The following is a 20847-nucleotide window of genomic DNA, read 5'->3' as shown; positions in this document are numbered from 1 at the left end:
CTGAAAGTAATATTGTGTTGCAATTATTTGTGTGGTCTCAAAATGAAAGGTTACATAACTGTAAGATTATTCATGATTGTGACAGCCTTTAAATAGTACAGCATGTAGGGAGCCTTGGAAGAGGTATTTAATAAGTGCAGGTATTATTAATTTATCTGTGGTTTCTAAGACATGTCTAATAAAGACAGATCAGTAAAAGATTTTTTGTGTGGACACATCTGCTTTCATTCCTCTCCTGTTCTTAGATTTAGTCTGTGCAGTGCCTGGTTTCTGGAGTCCGTGTTGTTTCTGCACCAATACCCAAGATTTATTTGGTGGGCTGCTAATCACCTCCCAGAGATAAATGAAATTGCCGATTTAGTCAAGCCCATTCTTGACCTTGACACGAGACGGGCCAGGCAAAGGGAAGAGCTCGAAACAGAGTGAGTAAAAGAAAGGCAGATCAAACAAGAGCTCAGGTCTGACCAAGACCCCCCCACATTCAACTAACACCTGGCTGAGTTGGAAAACATGACCGGCACAACCTTCCTGTTGGAGCCGATTGAAGCTGTCAGCTCCCGGCTTGTCACCCGCTGTATTAGGAGGCCCCCAGGCTCACACAAGAGCCCTAATTAGGCAGAAATGGCACTTCTGCAACTGACCCGCCAAGACCTTTGGCAAAGCATTTAACATCATTAGTTAACATTTTTATTTTAAATAGTGTGAATGTAAATGAACAGCCAGTACATCTCAATAGGGTTTGTCGGTGGCATCCTCCCCCTCACACCATACCACACCCACACCCCCCACTCTTTTTTGCATGAATAGTTCTCTTGTTTTCTCTAAAGGGGGATGGGAATATAGGGAAGTTTCTCCAAGGGAACTAGATACATTCAAAGCATAAACAAGGCCTGAAATGAGGCAATCTCTTACCTTTTCTAGGAAAGGGGGGGGGGGGAGAATTTACAAGCAGAATTAAACTCTAAACACAACCAACATTGCTGTGACACCACAAAGGCAGTGTCCCAAGCTGGAATATACATAGAAATATGTATTTGTTCTTTTCAGTTGTATGCGTGCACAGCATGGGACCCCAATTCCTGATCGGAACGTCTAGGTGTCCTAGCACTACAAATGTTGCATGGACTGTCTACATGTCATATTTTATTTTATATATATAAAAAATGGCTATATACATGGAATTCAATTCAAAATTCTAGAACTAGACTATATCACTGTATTTTCTTGCCAATTATCCACAATCCTCTCCTCTCACTTCTTTATTATTATATTTGTTACCTGAGTATGTAAATCAAGTTTGGGAATCTTATTTTTTATATTATCATACCGTCTAAAGTCCCCAGTCAGGACCCACTGTCCTAAGCCCAACTTTATTAAGCAAAGTTAATAAAGTGAAGAAGTGTTTGCAGGATCAAGCCTAATTTTCTTAGATTCTGAAGAATATAGGCTCTACTACAATATATACAAAAATAATAAGAGATTCCCACACTTATTTACAGAATGCAGAATATGGAATCATATACCGTTTACTACATCTATACACATACACACACACCTTTGCTCTTTTTATCCACTCATCACTTTATAAAAATGGTATTTCACACATAAATTGTATGTTTTGAGTATTATAAACAGTATATATATCAATCAATATTTATAGGCCCCTCAAGCCACTCTGGAAATATATACTAAAAAATGTATATGTCTATTTCTTAAAAAATAAGCAACTCTGGGAATTCTTCTCTGGGGGCAGACCCAGCTAGTCTAGTTTGGTCTGCACTTTGTAATCATACGGGTAGCTTATTTTGACTAATGTTCAGAATGCTCATAATTAATAAGAAGCTGAAGGAGAAAAAATTCCTAACTGCCTCCCCAGATTAGTAGTGTAAAGGGAGATGAAGTGCTGCAAGACCTACTTACTGACAATAATCAGTGGGGAAGACAACTTGCCCATCATAATAGAGCATTTAGTGCTTTTAACCTAAATACCTCAGTATATTAAGCAAACTGAAGAAAAGCATGTTAAGAGATGTCAGAAACCTGAACCATACCGTGCTTAGAAAGTCGATAGTGCTAAGCTGCCATGTTTGACCCCCTTTCCCTCACATGCCCATTCCCAGTTTAGCTGTTCAATGTGGCTTCTTCTCTCCAGCTGGGGAGCTCATTGAAAAGCTCTTGCTCCCTGCCAAGCTTTGTCACATATTTTGTAGGTGCCTCCCACTGTGGCCACAATGGGTACTGGAAGGGAGGATTCAGACCTGTCAACAGCTATAGGGGGCAACTTCACAGCATTGTCTTAAAGGACCAGCCTCGTTGTGTACAGCCCTGGACCTTGCAGCACAAACACCAGCTAATGAGATGAGACTCTTTTTCTGTGTGTCTGTATCCCTCTCTTTCTCTTGCCTTTGTTTAATGATGTAATTTAATCGCTTTGGTCCCTTTCTGGGGGGTATTACTCCAGTGATCAGATAAAGTAATTGCCTGTAAAACACTGCGCTGAAACAACTACATCTATGGCTGAAAATGTCACAGCAATTGAAAAGCTCTTAGTGCAGTTCAACAATGAGGTTGCAAAAGAGAAGCAACTGATGCATGTAGATGCATCTATATCTATATATGTAATAAGCCTACTGGGACCCAGTTCCCCTGGCATGTAATCTTGCTTCCTGAGAACCACTTTTGACAAATCAGCAATTTGCATGGGATTAAAAGAAGTTGTTAAACACATACACAAATCCAGATATGGAAATATTCTCTTCAGTTACTTCAGTCCTTTATGTCATTTGGCCCCAATGGATATGAACCTTGGGAGGAGAATATGATACAACTATAGATGCCTATTGCATTTATATATTCTTAATGATGCCTGATCTGCTGCTAAAATAACAATTTACTCACAAAAGGGCTGATCTGACTATGTAGCCTTGGAAGGCTGTCTCTGTGCAAGTGGTGAGAGGGGAGGGTCTAGCACGAGGTAAGGGGGCAGAGGATTATTTGTATACTGTAGTTACAAAATATTCTGAGTTTTGTGCCATCCAAACCTGTCACTTGGCGGCAGCAGTGACACACAAAATGTTCAGATTAGAGAAAGTCCACATTCTGGGAAGCTTTGCTCAATGGTTTTAACAAATGACCACTTCCAGAAAAATGCTATGGCAGAGAGCAGGTTACTGAAATAAAATAGAACTCTTGTTCTTAACTAATTAGAATAAAATCATGAAAGGAACAGAAATAACTCACTTCCAATATTTTATTCAGCTTTCTGTCTCCCGATACATGACAGCATATATTTCTGCTAAGAGTTTTTGGTAAGAGACATATGCATAGATGTAACACTACACAATTTTAAGGGCATGCCTACTGGAGAAACATACTTTTGTATTCCTAGTTTATTAACAAATATATAGTCTATAATGAAAGATGGGCATAGACATATGCATACACATATATTTTTGGCCCTGAGAGATCTTGCAGGGAGAGAGACGTGGGCAATAAGTGGGATTTTTGATATTATCTTTACCATCACTACTTGCAGATAAGTTTAAATGAGAGAGAGAGAGAGCAAACATCTGTGTGTTTGTTTATTCAGAATATGACTCAAAACGTTGGCTATCCCTCTCAAAAAATAATTTCTTCCTATTAATTTTCTATTACATACACACAATCATTTATATTCATGAGTACTATAGCTATCCCAAACGTTTATATCACAGCAAATATAATCTATTTCCTGTATAATGTAGCTACTTAGACATTCAGAATTTTAGACTAAATCATTGGAAAATTGATCAGAAGGCAGAGTGCAGATGAGGCTGCCAGAAGTACAATGTAATTTACAATATGGCTCCACTTTGTCATATGTATAATGTAAATATGTAAGTGATAATTGTAGCGTTTAGTAAGGCAATCAAGTGATCAGGTGGATTGATGGCACACAGCCCAGGAGTAGCTGATCGGTTTTAATATGCTCAGACTTATAGAAACGTCCTACGTCTGAACATATCTTGGTTAAATACATCCGTTTTTGTCCTAGAGTAACTCTATTGACTTCAATGCAGTGGCCCATAGTCCACAGTATGTACACAAAGACTCATTATAGCTGTTAGGAGTCACTTATATCATATCTATAAAACAATAGGAATAGGGTGATGATAAGGATAGTAATACAATTGGTTCTCCAGTGTCTCAAATTGTTAATTTTCCAGGTACATTGCAAAACTCATCCTTTTGCAAGCCTTAAAGAAAGATGTGGCTCTTTCGGTGGTGGGATCATAGACAACAGGAAGATGTAATACACCTTGTGTTTTTTCCTTCTATGGGGAGTCTGCTGACAAAGTGTTGGTCTGTGTATTTCAAAAATTGTATATTGTTTATCATACATTGTTAAGAAACTGGAGCTTCCTGAAGATGAGGATAAACTGTAGTAAACCCCAGATAAATCCTTGTAAATAAACATTTTAAATATATCATCTATTACATATATCATATACAACACACTTTAGATATCCAGCTACATCTGATCCTTCAGTATGATGAATAATTTTAAGATACAGGCAGTCCCCGGGTTACGTACAAGATAGGGACTGTAGGTTTGTTCTTAAGTTAAATCTGTATGTAAGTCGGAACTGGCGTCCAGATTCAGCCGCTGCTGAAACTGACCGCCAGTTATGACTTATACAGAATCAACTTAAGAACCCCGAGCGTCCCCAAGTCAGCTGCTGCTGAAACTGATCAGTGGCTGATTCCAGGAAGCCCGGGGCAGAGCAACTCTGCCTGGGGCTTCCTGTAGTCAGCGCTGGACAGTTTCAGCAGCGGCTAAATCAGGACACCTGGGACAGAGCAGCTGGGGTGCTGCTGGGTTGCTCCAGTAGCGCCGCTCCTCGGCACTACTGGACCAACCCAGCAGCACCCCATCTGCTCTGCCCCAGGCATCCTGATTCAGCCGCTGCTGAAACTGACCAGCAGCGGCTGAATCAGGACCAGAGCAGCTGGGGTGCTGCTGGGTTGGACCAGTAGCGCCCAGAGCGGCGCTGCGGGACCAACCGGCAGCACCCCAGCTGCTCTGCCACAGGCGTCCGGAGAAAAGCCTAGTCTGCTGCGGGGGGGGGGGGGGCATACTAGCTGCGCCCCCCACCCCCACCCCAGCAGACCAGGAAGACACGGGCGGCGGACGGAGATGCACCGCGGTCCCGCCGCCTGGGTCCTCCGCGGCTTTACTCCCCGTCTCCTTGGTCTGCTGGAGACCAGCAGACCAGGGAGACGGGGAGCAAAGCCTCTGAGGACACCGGCAGCGGGACAGCCGCGGGACGTCTGGGCTGTCCCGCTGCCGGCTTTGCCCGCGGCTTTGCAAAGCCTCAGGGAGCCCTACTCCCCCCCCCCCCCCGCGGCTTTGCAAAGCAGCGGAGAAGCCGGCGGCGGGGCAGTCCAGGCGCGCCTGGGGTACCCCGCTGCCCGAGCCCTACCCCCCCCCCGCGGCTTTGCAAAGCGCGGGGGGGCTCGGGCAGCGAGGCACCCCAGACGCGCCTGGACTGCCCCGCCCCCGGCTTCCCCGCGCTTTGCAAAGCCGTGGGGGGGGGGGGGGGCTCGGGCAGCGAGGCACCCCAGGCGCGCCTGGACTGCCCCGCCGCCGGCTTCCCCACGCTTTGCAAAGCCGTGGGGGGGGGGGGCTCGGGCAGCGAGGCACCCCAGGCGCGCCTGGACTGCCCCGCCCCCGGCTTCCCCGCGCTTTGCAAAGCCGTGGGGGGGGGGGGGGCTCGGGCAGCGAGGCACCCCAGGCGCGCCTGGACTGCCCCGCCGCCGGCTTCTCCGCTGCTTTGCAAAGCCGCGAGGGGGGGGGGGGGGCTCGGGCAGCGGGGCACCCCAGGCGCGCCTGGACTGCCCCGCCGCCGGCTTCTCCGCTGCTTTGCAAAGCCGCGAGGGGGGGGGGGGCTCGGGCAGCGGGGCACCCCAGGCGCGCCTGGACTGCCCCGCCGCCGGCTTCTCCGCTGCTTTGCAAAGCCGCGAGGGGGGGGGGGGCTCGGGCAGCGAGGCACCCCAGGCGCGCCTGGACTGCCCTGCCGCCGGCTTCTCCGCTGCTTTGCAAAGCCGCGAGGGGGGGGGCTCGGGCAGCGGGGCTGCCCCGCTGCCCGAGCCCCTCCGCGGCTTTGCTCTGCGTCTTCCTGGTCTGCAGACCAGGGAGACGCAGAGCAAAGCCCCAGAGTACACGGGCAGCAGGACCGCGAGGTCCCACAGTCCGTGTACTCTGGGGCAGCCCCGTTCGTAACTGCGGATCCGACATAAGTTGGATCCGCGTAAGTCGGGGACTGCCTGTACTGTAATGGTAGCATTGCCAATAATTGGATGAATTTAATTCAATCTTTGCAGTGGTGAGATAAAGAGGATTCAGTAGAACAGGGCTGGAGAATACATTTCCCTCGTACAAATAATTCTGTCTGATGTTTCTCAGAAGAAACAAGGAATTGAGAACAAACACCTAATTTCAGTCTTGTGTTTGGAGAGTAGACAGAAGAACTGGGAAGACTAGCTCTGGATCCCTTGATATAAATGCAACACATCTTGAGTGGAGGTGGTAACTGGTACTTTTGGTTGTCCTTAACCTATAAGGCCTTTGAATCAACTGCCATGACAGGCTGAGCTGGTACAAGAGCACTTTAATCACCATTGCATGACTACCCTTGAACTTATTATTTACAGGGAGAAAACACCAAAGAAAAAGCCCAGCCACCTCCTATGGAACAAAAGCATAAAAATTATTGACAACAGCTAGAGAATATAATTTGCTCCTCTGGCCTTTATTTTGACTTCATTATAGGAAATACTCTGAAAGAACCCAAACAAGAATCACAGAGAAATAAACATAAGGCAAAAGTATCTGAGAGATATGCTGTGCATTATAAAGTGGTTTACTTCAAGAACATACAAATTCATTTTGAGTTAAAACTTTAAAAAGATTATTTTGTAGATCTGAAGTAGTATCAGGTTTGCATTTATATATGAACACTTTGCACTTCTATAAAAATGTAAATAGCATAAGAAATTAGTTTACACTTGCTTTCCAACTGTTGCAATATTCTAATTTTAACTTTTATATACTTTGTAAAGGAGTGGGTAATACCAGTGGCAACATCAATTTGACATAATTGTTTTATAGTACATTGGTAAATACAGTTGTGTGTATTTGTTACTTATCTCAGTCTGGTAATGAAAAATCAACGGTGTATTTGTCCTCTCTCTTTGCTGTCTGTGATAAAATATTCAAACATCTGTCATAATTAAGTACAGGCAGTCCCCGACTTACGCGGATCCGACTTATGTCGGATCCGTGCTTACGAATGGGGCTTTTATCGCCCCGGAGCTCACGGGCGGCGGATCGCCACCCGTGTCCTCTGGGGCGAGAAAAGCTTCTCCCGGTCTCCCTGGTCTGCTGGGGGGGGTCCAGCAAAGCCGCTGGACCCCCCCAGCAGACCAGGGACACCCGAGCAAAGCTGCCCAGGCAGCGGGAGTCCCTCCGCCTGGGCGGCTTTGCTCCTGTCCCCCTGGTCTGCTGGGGGGGTCCAGCAGCTTTGCTGGACACCCCCCCAGCAGACCAGGGAGACGGAGAGCAAAGCCGCGGAGCACGCCCGCAGCGGGACAGCCCAGGCGCGCTTGGGCTGTCCCGCTGCGGGCGTGCTCCGCGGCTTTGCTCCCCGTCTCCCTGGTCTGACCAGCAGACCAGGGAGATGGGGAGCAAAGCCTTGGAGCACGCCAGCAGTGGGACAGCCGCGGCGTGCCTGGACTGTCCCGCTGCCCGCGTGCTCTGCGGCTTTGCTCTGCATCTCCCAGGTCAGCAGACCAGGGAGACGGAGCAAAGCCGTGGAGGACTTGGGCGGTCCCGCCACCCCCGTCTCCCTGGTCTGCTGGGGAGGGGGTGCAGCTAGTGCCCCCCCCCAGCAGACCAGGCTTTTCTTGCCTACCCCTGGGGTAGAGCAGCTGGGGGCTGCCGAGTTGGTCCCGCAGCGCCGCTCTGGACCAACCCGGCAGCACCCCAGCTGCTCTGCCCCAGGCGTCCTGATTCAGCCGCTGCTGGTCAGTTTCAGCAGCGGCTGAATCAGGATGCCTGGGGCAGAGCAGCTGGGGTGCTTCTGGGTTGCTCCAGTAGCGCCGAGAAGCCGCGCTACTGGAGCAACCCAGCAGCACCCCAGCTGCTCTGCCCCAGGCGTCCCCAAGGCAGCCACTGCTGAAACTGACCAGCGGCTGACTACAGGAAACCCGAGGCAGAGTTGCTCTGCCCCAGGCTTCCTGAAATCAGCCGCTGATCAGTTTCAGCAGCAGCTGACTTGGGGACGCCTGGGTTTCTTAAGTTGAATCTGTATGTAAGTCAGAACTGGCATCCAGATTCAGCCGCGGTTGAAACTGATCAGTTTCAGCAGTGGCTGATGCCAGTTCCGACTTACATACAGATTCAACTTAAGAACAAACCTACAGTCCCTATCTTGTACGTAACCCGGGGACTGCCTGTACAGTGTAATTGTTTTATGGCTGAAGTTGTGACTGCCTGATTGGTTTGCTCCACATATACCCCAGAATACTGACCAGATGCATTGTATCACTACAGGAAAAAGGTTTCCTGTCAGAACATATTTAGCTTCATTCTCAAGTGTTTCCACTCTGGTTTACTGTTGATATTCATAAAAAATGACAACTAGAAAGCTGAAATATTGTCTCTAGTTTAAACAGTTATTTCGCTATGTCAGGGCAGATCACTGTAAGTGCTATTATTATATTTCCCATTTCAACAGTTTTTTAATGTGCTACATATGGTTGTTTTTAAAACAATACATAAATACTGAGAGCGGAAAATGCAAAGCTTGATCTATCATTTGTTTCTCAGGAAAAATTTCTACTACACTCTTTGGATCAGATTCTGATCTCTTGCACAGAAATCACGAGGGTCACTCCAGGTTTATACCACTACAACTTACTGCATTATCTAGTCCAAGGACAGAAAGATCAAGTCCTTATGAAAAAATTTTGTGAATTTATACTTTTGATATCTTCACTATTCTAGGAAACTAAAGCATCAGGTTAATAATCAATAGAATTTTTTCCTGCAAGTTGCCGTATTACATATTTTGTGTTCACTCTCCTGGTGCAGTTTTCAGTTGTTATATAGTAATGCTGAAGAATATGCTGTAAAAATCACATTACTTTGCAGCAAAAGCAAGGTTGTACTTTGCCTAAAATCAACAGAACATAAGAACCACCACACTGGGTCAGACCAAAGGTCCATCTAGCCCAGTATCCTGTCTGCCAACAGTGGCCAATACCAGATGCCCCAGAGGGACGACTCACAGCAGTCAATCTTCATGTGATCCCTCCCCTGTCACCCACCTCCAGAGAAACAGAGGCTAGGGATACCATTCGTACCTATCCTAGCTAATAGCATTGATGGACCTAACCTCCATGAATCTATCTAGCTCTTTTTTGAACCCTGTTAAAGTTCTAGCCTTCACCACTTCCTCTGGCAAGGAGTTCTACAGGTTGACTATGTGCTGAGTGAAGAAAAACTTCCTTTTTGTTGGTTTTAAACCTGCTGCCTAGTAATTTCATTTGGTGATTCCTAGTTCTTTTATTGTGGGAATAAGTAAATAACTTTGTTATTTTTTCCATACCAGCCATGATTTTATAGACCTCTATCATATCCCCCCTCAATCTCCTCTTTTCTAAGCTGAAAAGTCCAAGTCTTTTTAATCTCTCTATTACTACAACTATCCATATATCTGATTCTTGTGTTCTAATTGTTGTCAATGTTTTAATCCGGAAAAGAGAGAAGCACCTGCCAACTGGATGATTACCAGCCACTACTACGTCCTCAAAATTTAGGAAACTTTCAAGGTGCAAAAGCAGATATCTGCACATTTTTGGGGTTCTAGATACAAAATTTATATCCAAATCCACATCTGTATCTGCAAAAATGAGCCATGGATATCTACATATCAGCAAATATCAAGAGAATATCTGCTGATTTGTTAGACTCTGCCTGTATACACATCTTGTAATACACCGCTAATTTCACCTGTTGTGGCATTCCAGTATATCTTTGATTTCAAACCATCTTCTAAGAGATGACATGAGCTGACTTCATGCTGAGTTCAATGGAAGTTGAAGGTACTCAATGCCTCTCAAGATTTTGCCTTGAGATAATTTACACATTAATTATGTAATTACATAAATGTTACCAGTACCTATGAACTAACTATTCCTTGAACAGACTCTTTGCAGACAGATATGCCTTTGAACAGTCATTTGTATTAGAAGCTCAGTCACTAAAGCAATATACATACAAAGTTGCATTTATAAAGTATATTATTTAAGTGTATGTAGAAGTGTAACTATTTTTGTGTCATGTGTCCTAAAGTTTCTTATTAATAAGGCAGTTAAAAATCAGACACGCAGCATTAACATTGGCATTTCCTCACCTCTGACTGCTTACCAGTGCAATCTTACCATTCACTTAGCTTTGTGTGTGGATTTTCCTAGATTTTTAAAAAGGGGTTAATGATATTTGTCATGCTTCTGTCAGGTTTCATTTAATAAGGGTTATCAAGTACAGGATATGATTAAACACAAGCAACGGTGGAAGCAATGGATACATAATTCAGGACCCTTTTGCTCCAAGACTTATACATCATTTCCCTAGGCTAAGGGAAGCTATTTACATCTGACTTATAGCAGGTCATGAGTGGAACTGTATTATAGTAATGTGATATTAATTTCATATCTTGTCTGAAAATTATATTCATGTTATATGAAAATTATTTGCAGTGGAAAAGGGGTTAAGTGAAAATTAAAATGTGTGTATACTGCAGAAACCTGAATTAGCGGAATGGAGAAAATAGTACATTTTGAATTTATGATTTTATTGGCTCATCCCAACGTGATAGCCAAATATTTACTCCAGATGGTACCATAGTGTTTGTGACATCCACTTTGAACTACAATTTGGTTGTGTGTCAAGTAGGCTAGACCATCATTTGCAGCATCAGAGCTTAGAAAAGGTTAAAAGTTCAAGACATGTCCCAAGTGATTAAGAGTGTAAAAGTTAGAGCTGTACCCTGGGAAATAATGTCTTTTCAGAAGAAAACATAATTACACATTTTGTCTCAAAACAGTGTAAAAATAACAATACTAAATTATCATCTTCCTTTTGAACTCTAGAATCCAGAAGTTTCAGTTCTCTGGAGGAAAAAAAGAGGTGATAAAAACTGTTTAACCTTCAGTGATTTCCAAAAGCTGAATACTGAGCAAATATTTTTTTCTTTATCATGATATTCATTTTAAAATATACTTGAAGTTATCTGTAATTTAAAACCAATTATATTCAATAGATAATAGTTATTTATAACTATTACACGGGTCACCTGTTCACTTCTAGTGACTATTGTTTAATGTTCAGTCACACTGGTCAGAAGCTCTGAGACTTACAATGGACATACATGACATATAAGTCCCCTTCACTAAAGATACCCTCAGTTCAACAACAAGCCATTGAGGTCAATAGAGTTCACTTAGGTGTAGGGAAGTATATTTCCTCTCCACGGCAAGGAGAAATTGTGTCACACCAGACATCAGTCAGGATAATCATAGTGATACTTACTACTTTTAGGTCCCAAAATCTACATGTGTTGGATCTATTGCCATATAATTAATTAGAACCATAGGCTTGTAGAAGTGAAAAATTTGGTGACTATATCAGAGTCTAGACTCCATTTCAAAAGTGTTCTGAAAAAGAAGGATTAGCTGTCTCTCAGCCATTTTTCCCAGGTAAAAAGCTGATTAGCTGAAGGGAGGCTCACCTGACTCCTCCATTTACAAACTCAAATATATGATCCTCTGGCTCTGCTCTACAGCGCTCTCACCTTAGTTGTGGGGGTTTGGTTTTGTTCTTTATTTTTTGTTAATATATGCTCTTTAAATAGTTTATTAATGCTATCTTGCTCTTATTTTTGAAATAACATCTTATTGCTACTTTGGTATAAAAAGCATAACTGATGAATAAAGATATATATTTCTTATCTTAGTAATATGCTTGAAACAGAAAATTTCACAAGGATCTTTAATGTATAGGCTTTGTGAATGCTCACAAGTGCACTAATTCAACAGACAATAACATTGCCAAGAGAGTCATGGTTTATTGTGTCAACGATCCTTGAACTAAGAAGCCGTTAAGTAGGCCTTGACATGATCGCTCATAAATAGCCCCTTCATAACTTGTGTACAAAGAAATCTTGTAAGTAGGCCTTGAAAGCATAAACTGAAACCGCTCCTTCTTTATTCTCTCAATAACCTGTAAACTAAGGAAAATTAAAATCTACACATTAGAATCCACAAATAGATTTAGAAAAATTTGAGGCCAGTTTTCTATAAGCATAGAAGTTGGTGACAATACAGGGACCTAAACAATTTGGTGGAATATTTCTTTTTGGATTCCAGTGCTCTAGAGCAGCTCAAAATTAGAATTTAAAACACCTCTTTATTTTTAACTATTTTTATTTAAAACTTCCTTTGGAAAATGAGCATGCTAAATCAAAGGCTACCAACTCTCACATTTTAGTCCTAAAGCCGTCTTTTGAAAAATCTGAGGTACAGCTGCCTTGGGTAGAGCCTAACAGACCCACAAGTGTCCCTGAGGTTGTGAAAGCCACAACTTGAAGAAATCATAAAAGTTTTGGATAATTATAGGGGAGAATGAATACTCATATGAGTAATACTGAAACTAAAAGAGAAACATGGGAGAGGGGGAATGAAGTGGATGGAACAGATCTGTCTGGGACGGATCTGTCTGAATCACTATCCCAAACACAAATATCTCCCAAATGGTCATCTGAAGAAGTGGGCTGTGCCCACGAAAGCTCACGATACCATCTACATGTTTTGTTAGTCTTTAAAGTTCTACCAGATTATTTGTTGTTTTTAAGTTTATCCCAAATGTGGGAAAGTTTAGATGTAGATTTGAATCTCAACTTAAATTTCATGGCTGGCCATGTAAATATAGGACTAAATCAGGTCAGACTAACCTTAAGTTTATGATTCAAGCCCATGTCATTAATAGACTACCTCAAGATGAAAGTGAAGATGAACTCTACAAAAGTACTGACGGATGTGATAAAGGTTGCCTTTGCTTATGAAACTAAAGAGCAATACTGTACTTTGAAAACATTTGCATTGCAAAGCAGAAAAGGCACCCCTGATTTTACATTTCTAAATACATGGATTTCTCTCATACTCAGACTTGACTCCAAAGACCACCCTATTATTTGTAGAAAGTGATTACATTGTACCCCATTGTGAACTCTGACAAGAATATGGACAACAGAAAGACTATGATCTTAGCAGATTTAAGGATCTGAGCTCATGTCTTGAGCGCTCAATTATAATGTTGCAAAAAATAAATCTGTTATTCGTTGCTTACAGGTCTATATGAAATATAGGTATTACAGTGCCTCTATCTATACTATGTTGACTGGCACCATAAAAATACTTACGACAGAAAGCATATTAATAACCCCTAATAAGCAAACAAAGACCAATGCATCTCTGTTCTTGATGATGTATATTTCCCAATATGTGTGCCTTATAATATAAACAAAAAAGGAAATACATATCCAGTGAAGCTAGAGATATAATTCAAATAAGACAGAAATATACAGAGTTATTTTACAATTTTAAGAAAAAGGATGGTGTCATCTAAACATACTGTATCTGGTTTTGGGATATTGTTTTCTATTTATATTATTTCACTATGATACAAATTACACATACCATCTTCTTTATCTGTATTAGGTAATCATTAAAGAATGATGCAACCAACTTCTGAAATGTAAAGTGAAAAATCTTTTTAGATATTCTTCTGAATTATGTGACATATGAGGGAAGCTGATAATCCTATTAGACTTATTTAGGCATTGAAGACATTCTAACAAAGAAATTGTACCACAGCCCTTCACTACTCTACATATCCAAAGACAAGGATTTGTGAACCTTTTTAACCTTACATGTTTATTAAGGCATAATCTTTATTGTAATGTAAATGGATTTTTACACACTATAGTACTGATGGCAAACTTACATGGTGTGTTTTTTGTAATTTTAATCCTTTTTTTTTTTTTTTTTAATTACAGAAATTTGAATTCTTATTGCAGAAGACCAAGAAAGAACTATAGGCTAAATTCATCGAAGTTAAACCACCACCCAAATTCTACTGAGGAAGGAGGTGACATTCAGCAATAGTAATATCTTACAGCATAAATTAGTACAAGTGACATCTCTATCCTTATCTGTTCCTTGCAGATATTTAGTCATAGTGGTTGAACCTCTCTAGTCCAGCACCCTTGGGACCTGACTGGTAACGAACCAGAGAATTTGCCAGACCACGAGAGGTCAATATTGTCTAGTAGGATTACCACCACTTCCACTGCTGACTTGACTCTTAGAAGACATTTAGGGGTAAATTAGGGTAAATAGCAGCACAGAAAACTGAGAGCCAGAACTGTGGGCTGTAAACAAACTTTATGTTGCCACAAGAAACTTGTCAACTAATCATGGATATGAGCATCTGGCTAACTAAAATCACACCGGACCCGAAAGTGCCAGACGTTCAACCTGTATTTGTTACTAAAGTAAACAGATACAAGTTATAAATGGTGTTTTACTCCTCTTAACAGATGGAATTAACAAAGCTAAGAGAAAGAGTTGAATTCCTTTCAATTAACACAGCTGTTCACTGAATCCCCATTTATTACACCAGTGTTTGCCTACTGACAATAATAGGGTTGCATAGACATCACTAATAGCATGAAACGGCTTTATTAATGAGTTACCACAAGAATAGGTAGAATAAATCCTTCTTTTACTACATACCTGCAGCTTTTATTAGTGTTAATGGAAATTATCAGCAACTAAAGAAAATACGCATGTTAGTTTTATCAATAAATTAAAATGACAAATATTTCTAAGAGATTATTTACTGTTATTTTAGATGGGTTAGTCAAGAAGAACCAATCATTGTCAAAACTGCCTTCTAGTCACTGCTTCCTTACAGTTGACCAGCAGTGTTGGAAAAAAAATCTCAAAGTTTTCATTCAATTACAAGTAGCCTCAGAATATGATTGAGAACTTTAGTTAATCAATGCTTTATCAACACCCTTATAAAAGGCATAAGGCAAGAAATTAACATTTTAGATTTCCACAAGCTCAGTTTCAGATGACTATTTAAATTTGCTAAACTGCGACGACGGAGAAAGCCAAATTCCTTAAGGAATACCAGGTGTCAGTTCAGAAAATTATTCTGAGAAAGCAGCGGACATAGAAAGAGGGATTAGGTTTTCAGAGAAATACTGGAATATCTCAATAGGGAAAAAAATGTGTAGGGATTTTTCTTGATTGCCAACAACCCCAGATAAGTGAACATACAAATGAGTCACAAGGTCTACACAAGTTGGTTTTAGAAGCGAGGAAGTGTTCAGCTAATAGCATTTAAAGTGTCTCCATTTTCAGTCACTTTAACCAATGTACAGGGCGAGAAGAGAGTTTTGTGGTGAGAAATTGTAGACTAAAAATGATCATTTAGGTTGTGAAATGTTTCTCCCCCCCGCCCCATTGAAAGTAAAGGGCTTTTAAAAGCAGAAGTGAAGTTGCTGGGGGCACTTGGCAGCTTTGTCCTCACTAGCTATTTCACAAGCTATAATCTGTCTCTCTTTCAGGATGCTAATCTTGCGCAATTTTGTTGTTCAAAAACAGTTTTAACACAAGACGGGAACTCGCTTGGAAGTGTCTAGCCCTCAAGTGCATAACCAAGCCCTGGAAGAGGCGGAGAGCGAGCGCCTACCCTCACCTTGAACATCTGACTCTCTGGGCAGCCAGAAGCAGCCCAGCAACGTGGTACAGTTTATAGCCAGGGCGACGCCACCCATCGCGATGAATTCCCAGCTGCTCACACAGCCATGGCAACGGCACATCACCTGCAGCCCAAAGGCCGCGTGTGAGGAAGAGCGGGAAGCACGCTCAGCCGCCGCGGCTCCCGGGCAAAACTGAAGGCTTCAGAGCTGGCGAGTGACTTGCCCAGGGTCACGCAGCAGCTCGCTGGCAGAGGCGGGGAGGGCCCGAGCCGGAGGGAAACCGCGCGGGGGGAGGGGCGATTAGGGATTGAGGGCGGGGTCTAACGGTCGACTCTTGGCACAGAGCACGCGGAAAGCAACCGCCGGCGGCAGCTGTCGCGAGAAGTCGGCGCGCGCGCCCCGTCTCCTAGCAGCAGCAGCCTTCTCAACCCGATGGAGCCCGGTGGGGAAGGCGGGCGGCGGCAGCAGCGGTGTCTCCCAGATCTCAGGCACCAGGCGGCCGAGTATTATCGCAGCAACGAGGTCCCGCAGCGGCTGGAGGAGGCGCTCAACGCCACATTTTACCTGCGTCCCGCGGACCTCTATGGCCACCTGGTACTTACAGAGGGAGAGGTAGTGCGCAGGCGCCGAACTGGAGGGCAGAGAGGGGCCGGCTAATGCGCCAGGACAGCGCTATCTCACCCCCCCCCCCCCACTTGACGGCTCCCATAATCCCGCGCGCGCAGGGGCAATGGGTGGGAAAGGTGGAGGCCAAAGGGGGGGGTGCTTAGGTGCTGGAGGGAGCGAGAATGAGGCTCAACCCTCCCTCCTCCCCCCGTGGCAGAAGGCCTGGGGTAGTCCAGGGGTTATTCAGCCTCTGGCCCTGCCACAGCATCACTCAGAAGGTGCTTCCCATGACTGACCCCCCCCCCCCATGCTGCCCCAGTGTAAGGGTGCAGCTCAGGTGATATTAGCATCAGGCTTGGCTCCTGGCTGATTTTCATGAAGCCCCAGCTCCTGGATTCTTGGGATTTTGTGACCATTCCAGTTTCTACCAAAAGAGCATTTAATCCTCGGGCAGTGGAGCAAAGCTTTAAAAATGGCTCCGCCTGCGCCCTAGCCTAGAAACCAGAGCTGAATTTACCTTAAAACGGATTTGAAAACATGATGTCACAGTGTGAGGGTAGGGACACGATTTTTGATTTTTGAACGTTTGAGTTTGTCAGCTGCTGGAATGACAGCATGAGATGGCCCTTTTAACAGAGCTATTCAGTTATGCTAAGATAGCTTGATTGAATAACAAGACTGGAAAGTATTTCACTCTGTGACTGTAGGGAGATGCTTTCACAGCCACAACTGCTGTGCAGACCTCTGCCAAGCAGCAGCAGAATGAAGATAAAAGGAGTCTGGTTAGTTTTCACACTGCTAGTGGTAATCAGATCCCCTTAGGCCTTGGTGAAACAGACAATCAGCCCACCTCTGTCAGAATCATAGAACACTAGAACTGGAAGAGACCTTGAGAGGTCATCGAGTACAGTCCCCTGCCCTCATGGCGGACCCAGTATCATCTAGACCAGCGTTTCTTAAACTGTGTTCCGCGACAGAGACAGTCAGAGGTGTGCCGAGGAGAAAACAGAAAAAATTCTGCTCCCTCACCCCCTGCAGAGTCCTGTCTCCCCCTAGCCCTCAGGACGGCCCTCTGCTGCTGCGCAGCCTCCTCCTCCTCCACGTGTGCAGGCGGCTGCTTTTACAGAGGCCACTGCTGCTGGAAGGGGGAGCGGTGGCCGGAGATGAGGAGCGGCCGCTGGGAGGGGGAAAGGTGGCCGGAGATGAGGAGCTGCTTCCGGATCTCGGCGTTTTAAAACTGGTGCCTCCAGGGAACCTGGCTCAAGCTCTACTGCCCTTCCCCCCCACATGCGTCGCATTCGGGCTCTGCTGCCCGTACCCCCCCACGGGGCACGCTTGGGCTCTGCTGCCCCCCATGCACTGCTGCTCTTTCTCTCCTGCACCCCTCCCCAGCCTGCTGGGGAAGTGGCAGAGTTTCATCTGGTGGGGACGGTTGGAGTTTCTACTCTTCCCCTGCCAGCGGGAAGCCTGGCCTCGTGCTGCAGCTGCGCTAGACTCCCTACTGCATGGGGGGAGGAGGGGAAGGGAGTGTTGACTGAGCTCTCCACAACCCACCCCACCTCCCCCCTGAGGAACAAGAGCATGCTCCCTGGAGGCTTTCCCTGCTGCAGCAGGGTGCCAAGCCAGGTAAGCATCCCCCCTGATGCCCAGACCCCCCTCACTCCCTTCCCCCTGCCAAAACCCCGCATTCCCAGCTTGCTCTGACACTGACACCCTGGCCCAAGTCTCCTTCTGCACCCTCCCTGCCCCAAGTCCCCTCCTCTACTCTCCCTTCTGGCCTGACACCCTACCCCGAGACCCTCCTCTACCTTCTCTCCTGGTCCGGTGGTTATTTTTGTTTTGCTCGACAAATTTTCCCTGGGGGCCGGGGGTTTTTTTTCTTGAAAAAAGAATCCTTGGTGTTCCCCATTTAAAAAAAATATATATTGTTTGGTGTTCCTCAGTCTTAAAAAGTTTAAGAAACACTGATCTAGGCCATCCCTGATAGATGTCTAGCTAACCTGCACTTAAATATCTCCAGTGATGGAGATTCCACAACCTCCCTAGGCAACTTATTCCAGTATTTAACCATCCTGACAGTTAGGAAGTTTTTCTTAATGTCCAACCTAAATCTCCCTTGCTGCAGTTTAAGCCCACTGCTTCTTGTTCGATCCTCAGAGGCCAAGGAGAACCATTTTTCTCCCATGTTGTGACACCCTTTTAGATACCTGAAAACTGGTATCATATCCCCTCTCAGTCTTCGCCTTTCCAAACTAAACAAGACCAGTAATTTCAGTCTTCCTTCATACGTCGTGTTCTCTAGACCTTTAATCATTCTTGTTGCTCTTCTCTGGACCTTTTCCAATTTCTCCACATCTTTCTTGAAATGTGGTGCCCAGAACTGGACACAATACTCCAATTGAGACCTAATCAGTGCAGAGTAGAGCAGAAGAATGACTTCTTGTGAGCAGTCAGTATTGGCTGTCTGGGTGCTCCCAGGGTGGGCAGAGGGTCTCAAGCCCTCAACTCTGCACTCCCCGGGCAAATGCTGTATCTGCTAGGCCACTCCACCTCCCTGCCTTCAGAGAGTCTCTGAGCATCTTGCAGCAAAGCTCTGCACAGTCAGACACAGGAGCTAGCATCGCTAGTAAAATACCCATTGGAATGGCCAACAAGAAGCTGTTTTAAAAAATTACCTTCCAATGCTTCCTCCTACAAGAATGTCTCTATGCTAATGAAGCCTTGAAACTTATGCATTATTCATTACATTGTTCCATGTGCCCTCAAGTATAATTACTCTCCAGGATAAGATGTGACCACTAATTTCAGACTATATTTTATTAAAATGGTAAATCGTACAAAATTTGTGATATTTGAAATTTTTTGTACTCTGCTTCTTAGTTAGGTGTGCCTCTATCTCCTCAGTGTAGCTTTCTACTCTGTGCAACACTCCATTCATCAGGATTTCATCAATAGTTACACTGGTGTCTTTAGTTCCAAACTGCTATAGTTCACTTCCTACTTTACAATCACTCTGGATTTGGTGATCGTTTCTTTTCAGCTGTCTTTGGAAAGAACTGGAAAGAACCTTGAGCGATCGTTCAGTCCCCTGCCCTCATGGCAGGACCAAGCATAACCTAGATCATCCCTGATAGATGTCTATCCAACCTGCATGTCCCTCTGGGGCATTTACTGTATCAGCGCAGATTGAACAACTGTAAATAATTAATGATTCCTCTATGAGCAACTTGACTTAGTCAGCTTGTCACATTATCTACATATTTAGCTGAAGAAAGCTGAGAAGATGAAGTGCTTGTGTTGGGTAAAAGAAACATTTACAAGCAATCCTTTTTTCTTTGTGCTGTGTCTTGTAGTCAGCTCTCTTATTTGCTTCCTCTCTTTAAATACTTAGAAATATTTTTCCTTTAACTTATATGATTAGTGACTGAAGTCAGTAGTGATGAGGTTGGTAAACTCTTTCTCTCTATAAAAAACCTTTTCCTGCAGGATGACAGTGTGATGTCATCACATCACTCTGCCTCCTGCAGCCCCTTCCTCCCTCCTTTCTTTCCCTAGTTCTCAACTGCTGTGTGGGGCCTCAGTCCTCTCTGGTGCTCAGCTGTTGTTCGGGGGGAGGAGCATGAGGCCTGCAAGCGGTCCCCCTTCTCTCCCCTGGCAGCCAGGAGAAAAAGTGTGGGGCCTATGAGTGGGCCCCCTCCCCCTGTTGGTGGGGGGGAAGAGTGTAGGGCCTGTGAGTGGCCCCCTCTATCCCCTCCCCCAGAAGCCCCGGGGGAGAGAGCTGGGCCCGCTGTGGCTGAGAGGGATGGGATTAGGGTTAGGTCACAGCTGAAGAGGGGGTGGAAGGTAAGAGAAAGAGCTCGGGGGGCATGGCTGGGAGCAGGAGAGAGAAAAGGACTGGGGGGTACAGCGAGGGGAAAAGGGTCCCAGGCTGGTGTGGCTGGGGTAGAAAGAGAAAGTGCCTGGGCTGGGGCGGCCACGGGTAGGGGCAGAGAGGGAGAAAGGGCCCAGGGGGGTGCAGCTGGGGGGGGGGGGCGGTTAAAAGGGCTTGGAGGGGCACAGTTGGTGGTGGGGAGACAAAGAAGGAGAAAAGGCCTGGGCTAGCATGGCCAGGGGAGGGCAAACAGGCCTGGGCTGGCGTAGGCAGAGAGGGAGAAAGGGCCCAGCTGACACAGCCGGGGGAGAGAGAAGGGATCTGGGCTGGCATGGCTGGGGATGGGAAAGGGGCCCACACTGGCATGGCCGGGAGAAAGAGAAGGGACCTAGGTTGGCACGGCTGAAGATGGGGAAGGGGGGAGAGAGGCTGCTGTAGCCCTCCTTGGTGGCTGCGGGTTAACCGGAGTTGCCTACCCCCCACGAGAGAGGGGTT

The 20847-nt window shown here is 45.1% G+C and overlaps 2 protein-coding genes across 8 annotated transcripts in view; one reads left to right on the top strand and one right to left on the bottom strand.

The window, feature by feature from the left end:
* The window catches only part of HSPA12A (heat shock protein family A (Hsp70) member 12A), a 220886-nt gene extending 204784 nt beyond the window's left edge, over positions 1-16102 (bottom strand). For all 4 annotated transcript variants that reach the window (XM_075935390.2, XM_075935391.2, XM_075935386.2 and 1 more), the window contains exon 1: positions 15872-16102. The gene's annotated coding sequence lies outside the window, so the exon portion shown is untranslated. The remainder of the gene's footprint in view (positions 1-15871) is intronic.
* Positions 16103-16176: 74 nt separating this feature from the next.
* ENO4 (enolase 4) overlaps positions 16177-20847 on the top strand; it is a 68096-nt gene continuing 63425 nt past the window's right edge. For 3 of the 4 annotated variants that reach the window (XM_075935395.2, XM_075935397.2, XM_075935392.2), the window contains exon 1: positions 16177-16487. In XM_075935395.2, the coding sequence (XP_075791510.1) occupies positions 16308-16487 (180 nt within the window). In that variant the 5' untranslated portion in view covers positions 16177-16307. The remainder of the gene's footprint in view (positions 16488-20847) is intronic. The other variant, XM_075935394.2, reaches the window with a different exon arrangement.

This window comes from Pelodiscus sinensis, chromosome 8 (genome assembly GCF_052426305.1).
Source record: "Pelodiscus sinensis isolate ZL-2025 chromosome 8, ASM5242630v1, whole genome shotgun sequence".
Classification (NCBI taxonomy): Eukaryota; Metazoa; Chordata; order Testudines; family Trionychidae; genus Pelodiscus; species Pelodiscus sinensis.
This window is presented reverse-complemented; position numbering and strand designations above follow the sequence as displayed.